The sequence below is a fragment of the Protopterus annectens genome, chromosome 9.part0 (genome assembly GCF_019279795.1).
Source record: "Protopterus annectens isolate FY-2018-M chromosome 9.part0, PAN1.0, whole genome shotgun sequence".
Lineage (NCBI taxonomy): Eukaryota > Metazoa > Chordata > Ceratodontiformes > Protopteridae > Protopterus > Protopterus annectens.
In genome coordinates, this window is record NC_056743.1 from 384,793,073 (window position 1) to 384,811,787 (window position 18,715).

The 18,715-nt window shown below is 38.5% G+C and overlaps 1 protein-coding gene across 3 annotated transcripts in view; it reads right to left on the reverse strand.

Moving 5' to 3' along the window:
- Positions 1 to 18,715, reverse strand: part of SORBS3 (sorbin and SH3 domain containing 3) — a 1,673,489-nt gene that overhangs the window by 1,496,655 nt on the left and 158,119 nt on the right. For all 3 annotated transcript variants that reach the window (XM_044082929.1, XM_044082928.1, XM_044082927.1), the window contains exon 3: positions 11,182 to 11,351. In XM_044082929.1, the coding sequence (XP_043938864.1) occupies positions 11,182 to 11,351 (170 nt within the window). The remainder of the gene's footprint in view (positions 1 to 11,181; positions 11,352 to 18,715) is intronic.

The following is an 18,715-nucleotide window of genomic DNA, read 5'->3' on the forward strand; positions in this document are numbered from 1 at the left end:
CTGGGTCCCACATCAGGAGCGATGATGGGGACAGCCTCAAAACAAATCATGGCCTCCCTGGTTTTGCAGTCCGCCCCTGCCTCTAGGGCGATGTCTACCATTCGCTCCTCCTCCTCTGCCTCTGAAGGAGGAGTCATCCTGTACATCTGGGAAAAACCTCTGGGACTTCTTGAACCACATCTTACTTCCTCTCTGACTCATGGGGTATGGTCTAGAGGGGACTGTAAAACGTACTCCCACAGCAGACAGCATTCTCCCTTCTTGCTCACACCTGGTGAGTGTGTCTTTTACCTTGGGTCCAAACAAGGAAGAACCATCAAAGGGGGCATTGGTAAAGGTAGACTTGAACAGCTCTGCAAAATTACACAGGCACATCCAGGAGTGCCTCCTAAGGGAAACTCCTGAACCTGCTGCCTCGCTTGCTCCATCAGCTGCATAAGAAATCAGCCTCATGGAGGAGTTAACAATGGAATTCAAGGTGTACAACTGAGCAGACACCTCATCAGGGACTCCTTCAGTAGGTATACCTTGTACAGTCTCTCCCAACTCCTTAAGGAGATCTCTCTAAAGCCTTGTAAAATGTGTTCAGTGATCGGAGTGTGAATGCCGCTGACTAAAAGATATGCTTCCCATATCTATCCATAGTTTGAGACTCCTTGTTCGGTGGATGGAGAGATGAAGTCTCCGCTAGTTCCTTCTTAGTGGCCGCCGCCACCATCACCATGGCATCTACAGACACACCCTTGGATAAAAAATCCTTCTCTTTGGGAGCAGACAAAACTTTACTGGGTCTCCTGCTAACTGGCTCCACGGCATCAGGAGTCTCCCACACCTTCCGACTAACAAGGTCTAAATGTTCGTCGAAAGGTGGAGACACCCAAGAGGTTGAAGGTTGAGACCCGAAAGCCTTCAAGTACACAGACTCATCAGAAGGTGCAATAGTGGGCCAGCCGCACCTCTGCCTAAGAATCTCCAAGATGTCTACAAAAAAGAAATCATCAGAGGATGACTTGGGGGAACCTTCTGACTTCTAGAGGTCGGTGTCGGAGGAAACAGACTCATCCTGGGAGTCTACATGCTTCCTCTTGCATGTCCTCTTCCAAGGGGGCTCCTCAGAAGGATATTCTGGGGAGGTTTCGGAAGAGTGGGAGCCACCAACTGGGGGCTCCTGAGACTGAGGGTCTCTGCTGTCGAGAGAGGGAGTAGGCGCCAAGACGGAGGTTGTTGCCTGAGGGGGAAGAATGTCGGTACCCCTGGGTAGAGCTGATGAGCGGGACAGCACACTCCGCATCATCTCGAAGGCAAACCTCTCTGGCTCTGAAGACCTCTTCGGCTCCGAGGAGACAGAGGAAGTCATCGGCTCCAGAGATTGGGTCCGAGATAGATGTAGGATCAGAGCTCACCCTAGCTGATGCACCGAGAGGGAGACTCGGAACCAAAGTGGTCCGGGTCCAAGTGTCCCTGTCGGGGCCGACTGGGGAACTTTGGCTCCTAGACACCATGGATGGCACCAAAGGTGTCCGAGCAGAACTCTGCTCCAAGACAGCCTCAGGGGAACTGGAACCGAGGGTTCCACAATCAGCTATACTGAACACTCCAGCTCTGAAAGCCTGGCACGGCTCGGAGGAACCACAACAGGATGAACGGACTCAGGTGGCTCCAGGACCGACTGGGTTGGAGCCAACAGCATTTTTGGCAAGGCAGATGACTTCAGGAGTCTCAGTACTACTTTCTTCACATCATAGGATAGGCTCCTGGAAGATCTGGAAGACAGTGTAGGAGATCTGGACCTCTGTAAAATAGGGGACCTTAAAGTTGGGGAGACCAGCAAAGGATCTGTGGACTGGCTCTGATCTCTGCTATCAGTAGTCAGCTGTGAAATGCATGGGGCCAAAACTAAAGTCACAGTATCAACAACCTCGACTGGCTCCGAGATCAGTGGAGCCGAGGAGGTAAAAGTCTTGTCCTGTTTAGAAAGTTTAGAAGGCGGTTCCGAAGCACCGGATGGCGCCGGGGAATGCCTCTTGGTAGATTTAGTCTTGCCTTTTTTGATTGAATCTGATTTCGAGGAAGAAGACGAATTGGTCAAGTCTTCCTCGAAAGAAGGAGGAGACCTTTCAATATTAGCTTGTTCTTCCACTCCTATAGAATTCTGGACCTGAAGGAATGGCAAAACAAAAAGGTTTCCTGCAGATGGATGGCTCCGAGGCAATACACACTATTACTATGGCCATCCGTAATTGACATTTTCTGGGAGCATTTTACACATTTCTTAAACCCGAGGGTTTATGGTCTTTTGCCTCTTTAGACATGCTAACCGAGAAGCAGAAAAAATGCACACAACGAGAACTAGGTCCTCTAACTTAAATGGGCCTAGCCTTTACCACACTAATGCTCACACACCACAAGGACTACATCCTCCAATTTAAATGGGCCTAGAGGTCCTCTAACTTAAACGAACCTAGGTGGAGAGAAAGACTAGAAGATCAGACACTACTAACTAGACAGCACACATACTAATACGGACTATGAAAATGACCAAACTGACTCGGTGAAAACTACGGTCAAACACTAAGTCGTAGAACAAGAAGGGTCGAAATATCAAAAGACCCTTTACGCCAACTGAATAACTAGATATCCAGAAAAATATCTAAGAAGGAAAGTCTAAACACTAACTCTCTAATACTAATCAACACTGCACACATAAAAAAGGTAAATTGAGAACAAACACGCACCTTAAGTGGAAACACTTAAATATCTAAGTAATACCTATAAATTCCAAACTCTCTAGAATAATAAGCAGTGCAAATGTTTACAATAAATTGTAAAAGACTGGCACACAGGATACCAACGATATAAACAAGGCCAACAGCCAACCAGTTCTCAAAAATAAGGAATCTAAAGTCAAGAAAAACACTTCAGCAAGTGTGAAACTACTCAAAATACTATTAAGCACTATCAAAATCTCTATGAATTGTAACATTAAGCTGCAATACAGTAAAAAATAAAAAAAATTTTAAACTTGGCCATGGCCAAGAAGCACATCTGAACTTGCAGACGCGGCAAACAAGATCTGGGGATTGTACTGGCGCACCGTGGGATACCTACCTAGCCACAAGCCAACTACAAGACTTTGAGCTTTGTAATAGGACTACAGAACATTAAAGCTTTCAGACATTCAGTCCTTCTTCAGTGTTACTTTCATTTAACGAACAATCCTTCTTTTTAAAGAACATAGAAACAAATCATATGACACAGCCTAACCTATCATATTAAAACATCACAGTTAAATATTCATAATTAAATATGCTAAGCACATCATTAAAAAACATATATTCACATAAAAATAGCCTATAAAAACTATGTATACTTAAAAATATATTTCATTCAACCACATTTTGTTTGAATTTTAGTATTGGCTTTAATGACACTTGTTTATGTAAACCTGGGTATACACCTGCCTGCATACATATAACCCATTCATATTCCTTCGTTTCTAATTCATTACTAGTATCACCACGACTAATACTAGAAGATAGGAATTCTATTACTCTAAAAATAAATTGATGGGAAGCACCATGTTCCTGCACGTCAAGCTAAAGAGTTGGTTTCTATAACTCTGCGTATATCTGATTTATACTCTACTATTCTGTCATGTAATCTTCTGATAGATTTTCCTACATAAAATCCTGAACATAGGACACAGGTAGCCAGATACACAACACATGAGGTGTTATAGGTCGCAGTACAATTAAATCTAAACTTTCTTCCACTAACAGGATGAATAAATTAATTTGACAAACATATACTTGAACAACATGAAGTATGGCATGGTACAGTTCCGTTAGTATTATACTTGATAGTAGCCTTTTTATTCAAAGAAAAATCTTTAACACAGACTCTGTTTCAGATTTTCACAGTTCCTACATGTAAATAATAGCTTTTCAGGTATCAACTTCTCATAACCAGGTATAGCTTTTAGTATATCCCAATTCCCCCTAATCTTCTCAACTGACTGACTTGCTCTGCTGTAGGTCATTAGATATCTTAACGATGACACATCCTTACACTGTTGTTGTACAAGATCATTATTCATACGATGTGAAAAGAATGGTCGAGCCTTGCCATCCCTTAATTTTATAATATAATTTTTAACTATATCCAGTTTATTGGGGATAGCTTTTATAGGCTATTTTTATGTGAATATATGGTTTTTAATGATGTGCTTAGCATATTTAATTAGGAATATTTAACGCTGATGTTTTAATATGATAGGTTAGGCTGTGTCATATGATTTGTTTCTATGTTCTTTAAAAATGAGGCTTGTTCCTTAAATGAAAGCAACACTGAAGAAGGACTGGATGTCTGAAAGCTTTGTTACATCTAATCAAAAGTTTTGCATTAAGTGTGCTTTGCTGCTTTTTTTTTTTTTTGAACAGGGAATTAATCCATTTCCTCACTATAGTGCAATCTCGGAGTTGGTAAATATAATTTGCAGAGGGTGGGAGGGCACAGGGGGGCTTGCTTCCCTGCAAAATATTAAAATACATATACCGGTGGCTGTGTAAAATCATGGTACAGTAAGCTACACAGCATGGATGACTGACTTCACTATGTCAAATACATTGAACTCCGGGTGTTGATGTATTAAATTTTGAATCTGCTGTCTCGTCGACCGTACGGATTTGTCTTTCTGGCTCAATGTTTTGACCTCTCGACCGAAGCAGTTTCCAGAATGTAATAGTAAACCATATATATATATATATATATATATATATATATATATATATATATATATATATATACATATACACATATATATATATATATATACATATACACATATATATATATATATATATATATATATATATATATATATATATATATATATACACACACACACACACACACACACATACATATGACTATATCAGTATTGGTCGAAAACACAAACGAGTGACAAAATAACCAGCACAAATGTGTAAAATAAAGTAAACGAATTACAAAACGCTGACAACTTCTCCAAATAAATGATAAACCTCAGCTGCAAAACCCATATTAAGCATAGTCTGATCAGCGGTACTGTTAGGAAAAAGGTGCCATAACTCAACAGTTAACAGCATTCTGGCTTTCAAGAACTTTCAATTGCTAAAGCTCTAAAGAGCTATGAAGCCATACAAAGTAACACACTAATGCAGGCATACTCTGGGCCACTTGAAAGGGAAAGGCAGTGGAATGGACACTTAGATACCATTACAACAGCCTGCTTGAAGGCTTTTTCCATTCAGATCCGAGTTGGAACCGTTTATTAGCAGCCTGCAGCAATTACATCAACAAACTAGCAACTCATCTGTATTCCAAAGCAGTGCTGTAAAGTGTGAAAGGTCTTACTTAACTGTCCCCAAAGCAGTAAACCAAGATCCAGAATAAAAATAATAAAGTTAGTCTCATAAATAAATTATTACATTTGCATGTTTTATCCAAATAAAAGGCCTACTTCAACTTATGGAACTTGCTGATGACTGACAAAATGACCACCACCCGGGTCTGATTGCTACAATATAACTGCAGAACAAGTCAACTTTAAAAGCATTTTTCCAAGGGAGTGTGCTCCTTAGAAAACATTTGTAAGTATATAGTAATTGAGGTCACACTCACTTGGAAAAAATAAGCAATACATACAACACATACCTGATCACCATTTACAGTTTGATTTCAGGCTTCCAATCCAGCCTTACATTATACATATAATTTCAATCAAAATATCACCAGCTTTTAAGTTTTTACTTTACACAATTAGTTGCCATTTTAAAATAAGGATTTTTGTTACAAACATTAAAAAAAATAATTACTTGCTGTGTAAATCCCAAACAAACGCAGCATTTTTAAAATGCAGTTTTTAACAGCCTTCAGGTTATCGACATATCAAATGCATTTTAAGTTCAAAAATGTGAAACAATATATCCAGAGGCTATAAGCTCTGGTAATAATGGTGCTGCAACAGATACTGTTAAGATTTAAATTTACCAGGACTATCCACAAAGCATTAACAATTCACTCCAGAGTAAGAACAAAGTTGCATATATTTCTCTTTCCAGAAACATTTTCTAACAACTTGGTCTGATGATAAATATTTTCAAAACCATAGCAAGCATACTCATTTTTACCCAGATAATGAGCTGCTTTATAACTTGTTACACCATAATTATGAAACAGGAATGCAACATAAAAATGCATCTTCCAGTGTGGAGATTGTACCACTGGCTATATATGAACAGGGAGCACCTAGTGTCATCCTGCTCACATATACAGCCAGTGGTACACAGTGTCATCCTGCTCATATATTTCCAGTGGTACAGGGTCATCCTGCTCATATATTTCCAGTGGTACAGTATCATCCTGCTCATATATATCCGGTGGTACACAGTGTCATCCTTTTCATATATATCTGGTCGTACATGGTGTCATCCTGTTCATACATAGCCAGTAGTACACAGTGTCATCCTGTTCATACATAGCCAGTGGTACACAGCGTCATCCTGCTCATACATAGCCAGTGGTACACAGAGTCGTCCTGCTCATATATATCTGGTGGTACATAGTGTCATCCTGCTTATACATATCTGGTGGTACATAGTGTATCCTGCTCATATATATCCAGTGGTACATAGTGTCATCCTGCTTATATATATCCGGTGGAACATAGTGTATCCTGCTCATATATATCCAGTGGTACATAGTGTCATCCTGCTCATACATATCCAGTGGTACATAGTGTCATCCTGCTCATATACATCCAGTGGTACATAGTGTATCCTGCTCATATATATCCAGTGGTACATAGTGTCATCCTGCTCATACATATCCAGTGGTACATAGTGTCATCCTATTCATACATATCCAGTAGTACATAGTGTCATCCTGCTCATATACATCCAGTGGTACATAGTGTCATCCTGCTCAAATATATCCAGTGGTACATAGTGTCATCCTGCTCATATATATCCAGTGGTACACAGTGTCATCCTGCTCATATATATCCAGTGGTACACAGTGTCATCCTGCTCATATATATCCAGTGGTACACAGTGTCATCCTGTTCATACATATCCAGTGGTACATAGTGTCATCCCGCTCATACATATCCAGTGGTACGTAGTGTATCCTGCTCATACATATCCAGTGGTACATAGTGTATCCTGCTCATACATATCCAGTGGTACATAGTGTATCCTGCTCATACATATCCAGTGGTACATAGTGCATCTTGCTCATACATATCCAGTGGTACATAGTGTATCCTGCTCATACGTATCCAGTGGTACATAGTGTATCCTGCGCATATGCATCCAGTGGTACATAGTGTCATTCTGCTCATATATATCCAGTGATACATAGTGTCATCCTGTTCATATATATCCAGTGGTACATAGTGTCATCCTGTTCATATATATCCAGTGGTACATAGTGTCATCCTGTTCATATGTATCCAGTGGTACATAGTGTCATCCTGTTCATATGTATCCAGTGGTACATAGTGTCATCCTGTTCATATGTATCCAGTGGTACATAGTATCATCCTGTTCATATGTATCCAGTGATACATAGTGTCATCCTGTTCATATATATCCGGTGGTACATAGTGTCATCCTGTTCATATGTATCCGGTGGCACATAGTGTCATCCTGTTCATATGTATCCGGTGGTACTTAGTATCATCCTGTTCATATGTATCCAGTGGTACATAGTATCATCCTGTTCATATGTATCCAGTGGTCCTTAAGTGTCATTCTGCATCCAGATGTACCATTTCATCATTATGCTGACATCAGCTCCCAAACCATGGTTTATATAGCCTTGTGTACTACCTGTCAAACATTTAAAGATGAAACTATGCTCAAGTTAAATGAAAGAATCAGAAAGCATCCATATGTTATCAATAACAAGATCTAGGCAATGTCTTAGATTAAACTTTCAAATGTCCAACTCAAAAATTTTAAAAGTTTATTATTATATATCTGTAAAGATTTTAGAGGCGGACATTGCAATAATATATGAGAGATGGCTGCATATCAAGGGCAAGCTTGTCTAAATATCACAAGTTTTCCTGCACTGAATAAATATATAATTAATTAAGGAACTGTTAAGAACTCTAAACTGGATCAGTAATGGTTCTAGACTTTTCTGTTGCACTGTGCATGTGTACTGGGAATGTATACTTGTTTTATATGATTCTTGTCTAATAAAATTGTGAAGCCATGAAAAGTGCTAGCAACTACACATTTATAAGTTTTACATATGTACATCTTTGTTTGTAATAAAGGTTTTAACATTCTGCATCTTTATACACTATCAGATTACATATCATTAATGTGTTGGAATTTTTCAGTGATTGCATTGACTTATTTTGACTACACTTCAGCGTATAATAAATACATTTCACTTTACTGTAACTTGCACCACTTTACTGTAACTTGCACCACTTTACTGTAACTTGCGCCATACTCATCTTTTATCTGCCGGTGTTGTATTTCTTTACTTTTTTCCTTTCGCCTACCAGTGCTCGACTATAACTTGTCCTGCCCATATTGCTGTGCTTCTAAGAATCCTATACATACCAGATCTGTCTTACTTCTACACACAAGGCAGTTTAAGCCATCAGCTTTCTCTATTATCTCGGACAAGTGCACATTGCTGGGCTGTTTTTATGGATTCAACAACATTGTTAACAACTGCACGTCTGTATCCTGAATTCAGTGCAATGTGATTATATGATGTTGTTTTGTTAGACATTGTATTAGGTTTAAGCTTTGTTCTTCAAACTTGTTGTAATATACATATTCTTATTATGTAACATTTGTTGTTTATATTTGCCTTTGTGGTTCAGGTAGTATCTGAAAAGGTCAGACCAGCCCACCTACTTTAACAAACTACAATAAGTAAATCACAGCCATGTATCAGGCAGGACTGCCAGACTGTCCTCTGGTTATCAGGTGCATGAGCCAAATAATGCATTGCACTCAGACTAGTTTTCAGATATTCAGACATCATGCAAGTTTGTTAACGTGTTAATGAATATAGTGTTTTGATATCACAGCTGTAAAACTTGTACATTTTTTCAGATTTAGATCGGACGGATGCTCACTGGTCCACTGACTTACCTTCTGGGGTTGATTGATAATTACAAAGTGGTCCAGCAACGCTATCATTTCAGGTTTCATGAGATAATCCTCCATTTTACCTTTTCCACTGATAACTACCCAGGTGCCCCTGGAACACTGAGTGAGGTTAACATTACCTTTTTCATGACATACCTCTTCGTTTGAAGAGCTAGCCAGAAAGAACATGCACAGTCTCCTAAGTGTTCATTTTCACTGCTTTGGAATTGGGATTTGCTTAGTGGTTTCAGGTTTGACAGTCAAATCCAACAGCTTTATCCTTAAGTTTTGGGATTTATTGTAACAGCCATGAGACACACAATTGCACCCTTTGGGCTTTACGTACTTAAATGATTAAAGAATATTCTGTGCAGTGTCTACATTGATTCTGAATATGTTATGCATTGCAGGTTTTACTGTAGTTCATGACATTTCATTCAGTTATACTAATTTCACACCGTGGCTGACTCCCTTTCTCTGGGTGTTTGTTCTGAATTCCTTCTGTTGTGCAGAGCATGTCATGACTATGTGCTGTGCTGTTATTAATCAGTCTCTGAGAGAGGAATAAACAGTTCTGCAAAAAGAATTGTACGAGGTATAGGAGGAAATTAAATCACATGGAAGTGGGATCCAACAAGGCTGCCATAATTGGCTGACTGACCAGAAGTAGACTCTGTCAAATGGGAGAAAGTACCTTGTAAAAAAACCATTAGATTGTGAAATGTCACCTGTTTCAGTGTACTTCTAATCTTAGTAGGCATGTATGTGCCACACAACAGTGGAGATGGATGACAGAGAGAGTGCAACAAGATTTGTAGCTGCAGAGATAGGAGACAGGTGACAAATGAGATAAAATGAGATTAAAGCAGGAAATTACATGATTATCCAAGTTTGGTGAGTAGAGACCATTGAATGGTACTTGGTCACTTAACTGCTGACACAATAATGGGTGCCAGTGGTCCAAATGGTGATGATTTATTCTATGTTTTCTGTAATTTATCAACCAGATATTCCTTGGACCCCATCCCACCTCCAAAGAGTATGACTTAATCTGCGGTTTGGCATACATTATATTGAAAGGGGGATTGGGGAGGCACAGTTTACCCTTCACAGAAAGAAAAAGTTCTAGATCCATATGGTAAGTGCTAAAAAAAATGAGCTTCAGTTAACTACTGGGTAATTAATCAAACTGTATTTCCAATGGAACACCTATACGCTTGGAGACCTGGCCCAGGCAGGTCAAAGATGGAAATGAATAGAACGGCCATAATCAACCCATGATGACTTATGCAGTGTGCAGCAGGAAACAGCACAGGTGAAAGCTGATCAGTTGTTCAGGAGTGGTGGGTAGGAGAGAGGATTCCATGCACCCCTGAGCAATCTAATGTGCAAGATTTTGGTAGAAACATGTTACGTACTGATGCTACTATAAAGTTGCAGCAAAAAATAAAAAAGAACAAGAGCATGACACTTAATGGATTTGCTTAAGGGACTGATTTATTAAACAAGTCCACTAAGAATGCTAAAGTCTCAAGTCAATGTAAATTTAAAACTGAGTTAGAGTTATGGTGACAAGAAGTCTGATGCATGGTAGTTTAGCAAGTTGGATATTACCTTGGCTTTGTCGTCTGTATACATTATGTGCTTTCTCTCTTTCTGTCAGTCACACTCTGAAAACAGTATGATGGTAAGTGCATGCAAGGTAGAGTTACCACACTGTTAGGGCACAATCAACAGCTGGGATATTAAGAAAAACTGACAACTTGGCAGGTATACAAAAAAGAGATAAAACTAGAATGTGATCTGTAAATACCACATTAACAGTGAGTAAAGTGGGAGAAGTATAAGGGAAAGGTAATGCAAAAAAGGGATGAAGTGACATGGGTGAGAGTTGGAAAGGGGTGACCGTTCAGCCAGACTTAACGAAATTAATTTACAGAAACCTACAGTATGGCCAAGCAGAACTTCAGACTTAAATACTGTAGAGAAATACACATTCCTGACTTCAGCAGCTACCTACCGGTCTAGAAGCAATGGGCATCCCCGTTTCATCAACTGGACCAATACCATCATATTTCACCATCTTCTGTTCTACTGGACTCTTCCTTGCCCCAGAGGATGTGTACATGAATCCATTATGGGAGTGCAGTGGGATTGCAGACTGAGGCATCAGAGCACCGACTTCTGTACCTGTACCAGGAAAGACATAAAGAAGGAAAAAGGTAAATTTTCATTCTATGTAAACAAAAAAAAAATGCACACTTTCTCTGTCACTCCTACCTCATCATTCAGACTTTCCATAAAATGTAACCTTTCTACATCTTGGGCTTGTCTGTACATCAGGTTCAGTCATAACATTTCCATTTGGTTCTTCATCTGGTGCTTTTAATTTACACAGGTTGTAGAGGATCCTCTTTTCAAAAGTTCCCTCCAGCCCAAGGAAGTAAAGACAAGAGAGACCAAGCGAGAATTGGAGGCTGCCCATCTGATTACTGGGGCTCAGCTCGAAGGTTGCAAGGGTGCTACTCTGCTCGACATGTAGAAGAAGTTCGTTCCATAGCAGAAGGAATGTTGGGATATGACTATCACTCCTGCAACACTTATCAATAAGACAATGAAGGTTTAGTCCCTTTAACCAGGTATTTGAAGTAAAGGAACAGGACATCAAAATGGGCCTTCTCTTTCATGGCTTGAAAAGCTAGGCACAGATCTCCACAGAGGAGTATATAACAGACGGAATACTAAGATGTTTGAAGCTGCTGATCATTTTAATTCCAAATCTTTAAGGTCAATTTGAGTGACAAATAGATTCAACAGGTGATTATATTTAATAAGCCTGAAGAAATACAAGTAAAGGAGAATTAAGACGTCTATGGAAACTAGGTGAGGCTTTCCAAAATACTACAGTGTGTCTACAGCCCTTACTGATTGGAAGAGTATGTCACTTATTACGCATGGATACATATTTGGTTTACCAGAATTAACTTGTTACATTTTTTTTTCACATTTAATTTGAAACCATTGTCCATGCCCCAATTGTTATTGTGGTCAAACCCCATTTTGGAGCAGCTTTGAGTCAATGGAAGTTCACATAACACCCAAACTTCCAAGATGGCTGCACACAGAGTAACAGCTTAATTCTAGCTCTCCCATTTTGACAAAAAAACTTACCACAGAAAGCCAATGGACCAAGATTTCTGGGTAAACTTCAGTAACTGGCTAGTAAGAGAGATGCATGGATGCCAGGAAAAAAAATACAGAGGACCTGAAGGAAAATCAGCTACAAAAAGATAACGAAAAAAACACTGACGGGAAAAGTACTGCAGCTGTGCAGCAAAAGGCAGTGCAAACTCCAGACATCACTTCCAGTAACTTAGAGGAAGGTTTAAGACAGCTGCAAGCAGACCTGACAAAAATAAATGAAACACTGACAGAGTATATCAACTCAAGCAATAAAAGGCTGGAAAAAGTGGAAGAAGCTTATTCAGATAAGGTGATGAAACTGCAAAACTCAGAGGTTGAAATGAAGAAAAGGCTGCATGAATAGGAGACTGCACTAGAAGAGATGTTTCAAAGAATAATAGAATTAGAAGACAAAGCACACAGAGCTGTACCCGAGGAGCTAGAAGGAACAGATTGTATTAATTTTATGAAAGCACAAATATGCAACTGGATTGGTGTTCCATAAAAGGAATTAGTAATTGAAAGGGCACATCACGTGTATGCTCCAAACTGGGCTATGCGAAAACAACCTAGACCTTTAATAGTAAAGATGCAATCTTACCAGCAAAAGGAGTTGATTCTGACAAAACTGTGGCAGAAGGACAAAGTTCTAAAAGTGGGAGACTACAGAGTGTAGAGAATGACTACTCATTGTACACCAGGAAGAAGAAGAGTAAATTTATTCCATTTTTCAGAGAATGTCGAGAAGCAGGTGTGAGATTCAAACTGCTATACCTGTACAGAGGTATCTTCAAAATATTTTTCCCTGGAGGAACAAAATCATTTTTTGATGAAGTACATGTTAATGAAGAAATACAAAAGCTTGTCCAACAAAACATGACCTGTGAAACAGGAGGAGATTCTGCTTCTTGCTCTTCTGGTAATGAAGACCACAGAGACGATGAATGACCACAGTGAGGATGCTTGAGAGAGGGAAACAAGCACAAGAGTTGACTTGAAGAATCAAGAGCATGTTTGAAATGAATCGGAGACAGGGTTTGGGAGATGGCGGTTAACAGCAATAGAACAAGAAAATCTGGAAATATTGGACTTTCTTGGACCTTGCTAAACTTGTAGGGGACTCTAAACCATATGCTCTACTTCATATCATTAATGTTTGGAGAATCAAATCAGTAACTTGGAAATTGTCAAATGTGGGATTACAAAGCAATAATTATATTTGTGAAACATGACAGAACAAGACAACCTGGAAGCAGTGGACTTTTTGGACTTTGTTATGCTTGTAGGAGACTGAAAAGCTTATGTCCTACTTCATATCATTAATGTTCAGAAAAATACTCAGGAGAGGGAAAAATGAGGGAGAAAGTTCACTAAAACAATTCTTTTAATACTATTTAAATAATGCATGATTTTCTTTGCATGTTATAACAAAAATGTATGTTTTTTTCTTTCTCCATTCTACTCTCTTTCTCCTTGTTCAGTTTTAAGAATGCAGGCAATGCAATGTAAAAAAAATCTGGTTAAAGGAGCATGACAAAAAATAGTCTCTTTTGTTCATTCTTGTAAACAAGTTGTAAAAAAACAAGTAAATGAAAGACTACTTAATATTATAAGGTTTTTTTCTAGTGAACAGATTTGTGTCTGGTTCTCATGTCTCTGATAAAGAGAAATGGCTTGGAAAACATGTTTTCTGAAAGTATGCAAGTGTTTTTCCAGCTGACAGGGCTGTAACCATAAATCAAGGCTAGAGAGCACTTAATAAAACCACAGGTTGTACCATGAATCTTAACTTTAGAAGAAACATTATCTATGGTATCTCAAGTCTGTGTGCGTGGCTGTCAGTTTGAAATATCTGTTCCCACTAGGAGAGTAAAACTTCAATATTGGAAGATGTACATAGTTGTGTGTGTTATTATTAAGTTAACAGGTTTTAGGTGGTATTTCTGTTTGAACGTTCTCAATAAAAGTAAATTCTTTAAGATGTGACAGACACAAATGGAGATGACAAGAAACAACTATATAAAACATTAACCTGCCAAAGAGTACATACATTTAACAAAAAAGTTGTTGTACATAAAAGGTGGGAATAATATTTTTTCAAGAATATGCTTCCTGTAATGTCTTTAAACGTTAATCTCACAGATAAATACAAAAAAGAAAGAGTTGTGAACTATATTTAAAAATGTAGAGTACAAATAGCTGTGCTACAGGAGAAGCACTTGGAAAGAACTGAACATGTGAATTTGATAAAGAAAGGTTTTCAGGATAATTATTCATGGGAATACATGGGGCAAATGGAGAGGAGTATTTATATTAATCGCAAATGGAGCTCCAATAGTGATAGAAGAGGATAAAAAGACAATGATGGTAGATTTGTAGTACTAAGAGGCTACTGGCAAAAGAGAAGGATTACACTGGCATGTATTTATACTCTACTGAAATCTGCCATAATGAAGCTTATAAAAATTCTGGGAGAAATAATCAGCTTTGAGCAAGGACTACTACTTATGGGTGGAGACGGCTTAGTGTCTGGGAGATCGAGAAGGGAAAATTTAACAAAGGAGTGTAGAGAAAATTATGAAAATATTTGGCATGGAAGATATGAATTCAGTACTAGGTGTAATTTATAAATTATTCCCCAAGATACAAAACCTGGGCTAGACTAGATAGAATTGACATTTCACAGGAACATGTGCATTTAATTGAGGGTCTTGTTATGTACCCAATAGCTATTTCAGATCATGCGCCGATAATAACTAAAATAAAAATACATGGCAATGAAATAAAAATGAGGCACTATCGCTTTTCCACCTATTTGTTGAAAATAGAGGAATTTAAGGTATGGGTAGTGGAAATTATTCAGGAGGTATTACAGAAAGACAGAAATTTATTCTGAAAATATAGGGAGTGAGAAGACTGAAGTGGAATTTAACTCTAGGTTGGAAACAAAAGAGAGATATGGTTAAGAAGTAACAAGAATTTTTTTTAGAGGGACTGACAAGTGTTAAAGTATTGCAAAACAGGTGGAATCTCAGAACAAGAGGAGGAGCAACTACAGAATGCTAAACAGAAAATATGAGATTGCCTTAATAATATGCAGGAGTTTAGAAAGATTGCCTGTTAAGCAACTGTTTTTTTGACTACTCTAGAGCATAAAAACTTTTAGCACAACGACTTCGGCAACAGAAAGTAGAAACAGCAGTCAGCACGCTTAGGGAGCCTATAAAAAGAAAGATAAAAAGGAATCCTGTAAAAATATTACATTTATTAATTATTACAGTATTAGTAGAAATAGTTTCTATGAAAGTCTGTGTAAAGCAGAGCAATATGGAAATAAAGAAAGATAGAAACAGAAATATGTAAAAATTAAATATGCCAAGGTTACAGGCAGAGGTGGCTCAATTGCTAACAGGAAAGGAGGAGATGAGATAAAAATGGTGATATATAACCAGTCTACAGGAAAGTCCCCAGAAATAGATGGCATTCCTATGAAAGTTTGGAAGCTAGGAAGGAAAAACTGATAAAAGATATGGAAGGATTTGTTTTAACAGCATTTTAAGAGGTGGAGAAGTACAAGCATCCTTGAAGAAAGCGGTGGTAGCTGTAATACCTAAAGAGGGTAAAAATCCATCAGATCCAGATTCATACAGGGCCATTTCAATACTAAACCATGATTATAAAGTGTTTATGTCTATAATAACTTAAAGAATGGCAAAAGTGATGCCAAAATTGATAGATATGGATCAATGTGGTTTTGTGGAGGGGAAGCAATATTTCACATTTAAAGAATATTGATGTGGGTTGGGTCCCCTCTGACAATTTCTGCTTGAGCAAAGAAACCAGTCAAGAGTGTCCTCTCTCTCCCCTTTGTTATTTGCATTATATTTGGAATCATTGGCAAAGAAAATAAGGGACTCAGAAATTCAAGGATACAATTGATATTGTAGTCACGAAAAGCTACCTCTATTTGCAGATGATATTATTTTAGATCTGACAAAACCATTAAGGAACATTACAGTGTTGTGGAACATACTGAGACAGTTTCAAATGTTTTTGGGATACAAAATTAATGATGCTAAAACAGCAATAGTGGTAAATTGTGTACCCAAACACAAATTGGTTCAGCATTATCCATATTTCTGGGGACAAGACAAAATGAAGTTTCTGGGCGTATTAATTAACAATGTTTCTGGTGTGGTAGCTAAGGATATGTGGGAAGAGACTAAATAAAAGACAATTCAAAAACTGAGAAAATGGATCCTCTGTTATATGGTTATCGATAGCAAGATACAAGCAGTTAAAATGTTTTTAGTCCCTTTAGTTTTATACACAGATCAGGCATATTTTCAACCAGAGGAGAAGTTGTGGATAGCAATTTATAATGTACTGAATGATTTTATCTTGGAGGAGAAGATATCAAGAGTCAAGTGGGATAACCTTATTCTTCCAATAGAACAGGGCGGATTGGGATTACCCGATTTGAAGGGGTATTTCAGAGTAACATAGTTAAGGCTCCTATACATAGTACAAGCTGAAAACTATAATTTAATTTAAAGTGGAAAGACATGATACATGCAAATTATGGCCATTAACTCTAGCCTTAAAACAATAGCAAGAATTCCTTCATCTCGACTGGCCAGAGCCGTGTTTACATCAAAGGGTCACAACATACTTTACTTGGTCAGTAGAGTGCACGGTTACATTTTTTTCAGTTCCACGTGTAACACTATTTTTACCATTTAAGACAAGCCTGTGGTTTACATAAATATTTACAGATGACAGAATTATCTATAAAATTCTAGCTAGACTGGCAGCCTTCATAGCATCATAAAATATGAAACTGGTTAACAGACAGACCTTACATTCATACATGCTTACATCTCAACAGCTTACTACAAAATGGTAGTCACACTTGCATGTGCACAGTGTTTATACACCTGTGCAAGCCATTGGATAGCTTCTTAAAGATACACACACTCAAACTGATCTACATCCTCCCTCTTAAGAATGTCCCTGCTAAAAACAACATTGGAGTTAGACATGCATTATTATAGACATTAGAAACAATGTTCATGTCGAAGTTGCCATGTATCTGTACATGGTCTGGAGATGCGACCGGATTTCATAACCTAATCTGGACTGAATGTGGCAACAGGGACAGTCTTCAGTGAATGACTTGTATAAGGAACTTCTGGATTAGTCACAGGAACGGGAATATTCTCTGGAACTTCCTCTTGAATTGGAACACCAGACAACTCATTCTGAGATAGAGTCTTTCTCACAGGCTATGTGCTGTGGTATAGGCACAGACAGCAGTCTCAAATGTTTCCAGTTCTGCCTAAACTCTGCTCCTTGTGATTCCACAATGTATGATCTCTGTTCTGGGCAAATTACTCTTCACAACACCAATCCAATCATAACCTTTGGATGTCTGCATCCTTACCACGTCTTCTCGTAATGGACTGAGAGGTTTGCTGGACTTATAGTAGGACTTCTGGGTTAAACGCTTCAACAGATAGGTTTTCACTGACCTGTTCTTGACACATGGAACCAACAATTGACTACTCATTGGCAATGTTTTTTCTCAACAGAAGCCTCTGAGCAGGTGAACCAAGATGTTTATCATGAAGAACATTTCTGACATTCAATAGATTCAGAAAAACATCACTATTATCTCATTTTGACTTCTCAGGCAACGGTTTGAACTTTGAACTGCACATTCTGCCAAACCATTTGACTGCGGACACTCAGGGCTACTCGTGACATAACTAAAGTCCCATTCTTCGGGGAAATCTTTTGAGCTGTTGGCTTGTAAACTGCATGCCATTGGCATAAATAACTTTGTGCAGACTACCATGGACTTCAAAATGACGCTTCATCTTAGTAATGACAGGATTGGATGCTAGATTAGGAAGTAGGTTAATCTTGAACCAAATGGCGTAAGAGTCTACTAACACCAAATAATGTTGACCACTCCACTCAGTGTTGGTGGCTACTGTCGACCAAGGTAGTTCAGGAATCTGGTTTAGCTGAAGTGGTTCCTTCTGTTGATGTGGCTTTGTACTATTACACATGGAACAAGATAAAAGTTTTCTCTCGATATCTTGTGACATAGGTCAAAATACTTGGCCTCTCACCCTTCTTGTGGTAGAGTAGGCTCCTGGGTGACCACAATGCAAGACAGTAATGGACTCTTGTTGCAAGGACTTTGGAACAATTACTTTCGGACCTTTCATAATGATACCTTTGTCAGACAAAATCTCATCTCTATGGAAAATAAGGTTGCACTTCTTGATGTAAACTAGATTGCTTTGATGGCCATCCTTGACTGATAAAGTGGTTGAGCTTTTGTAAAATTGGATCGGTGGCTG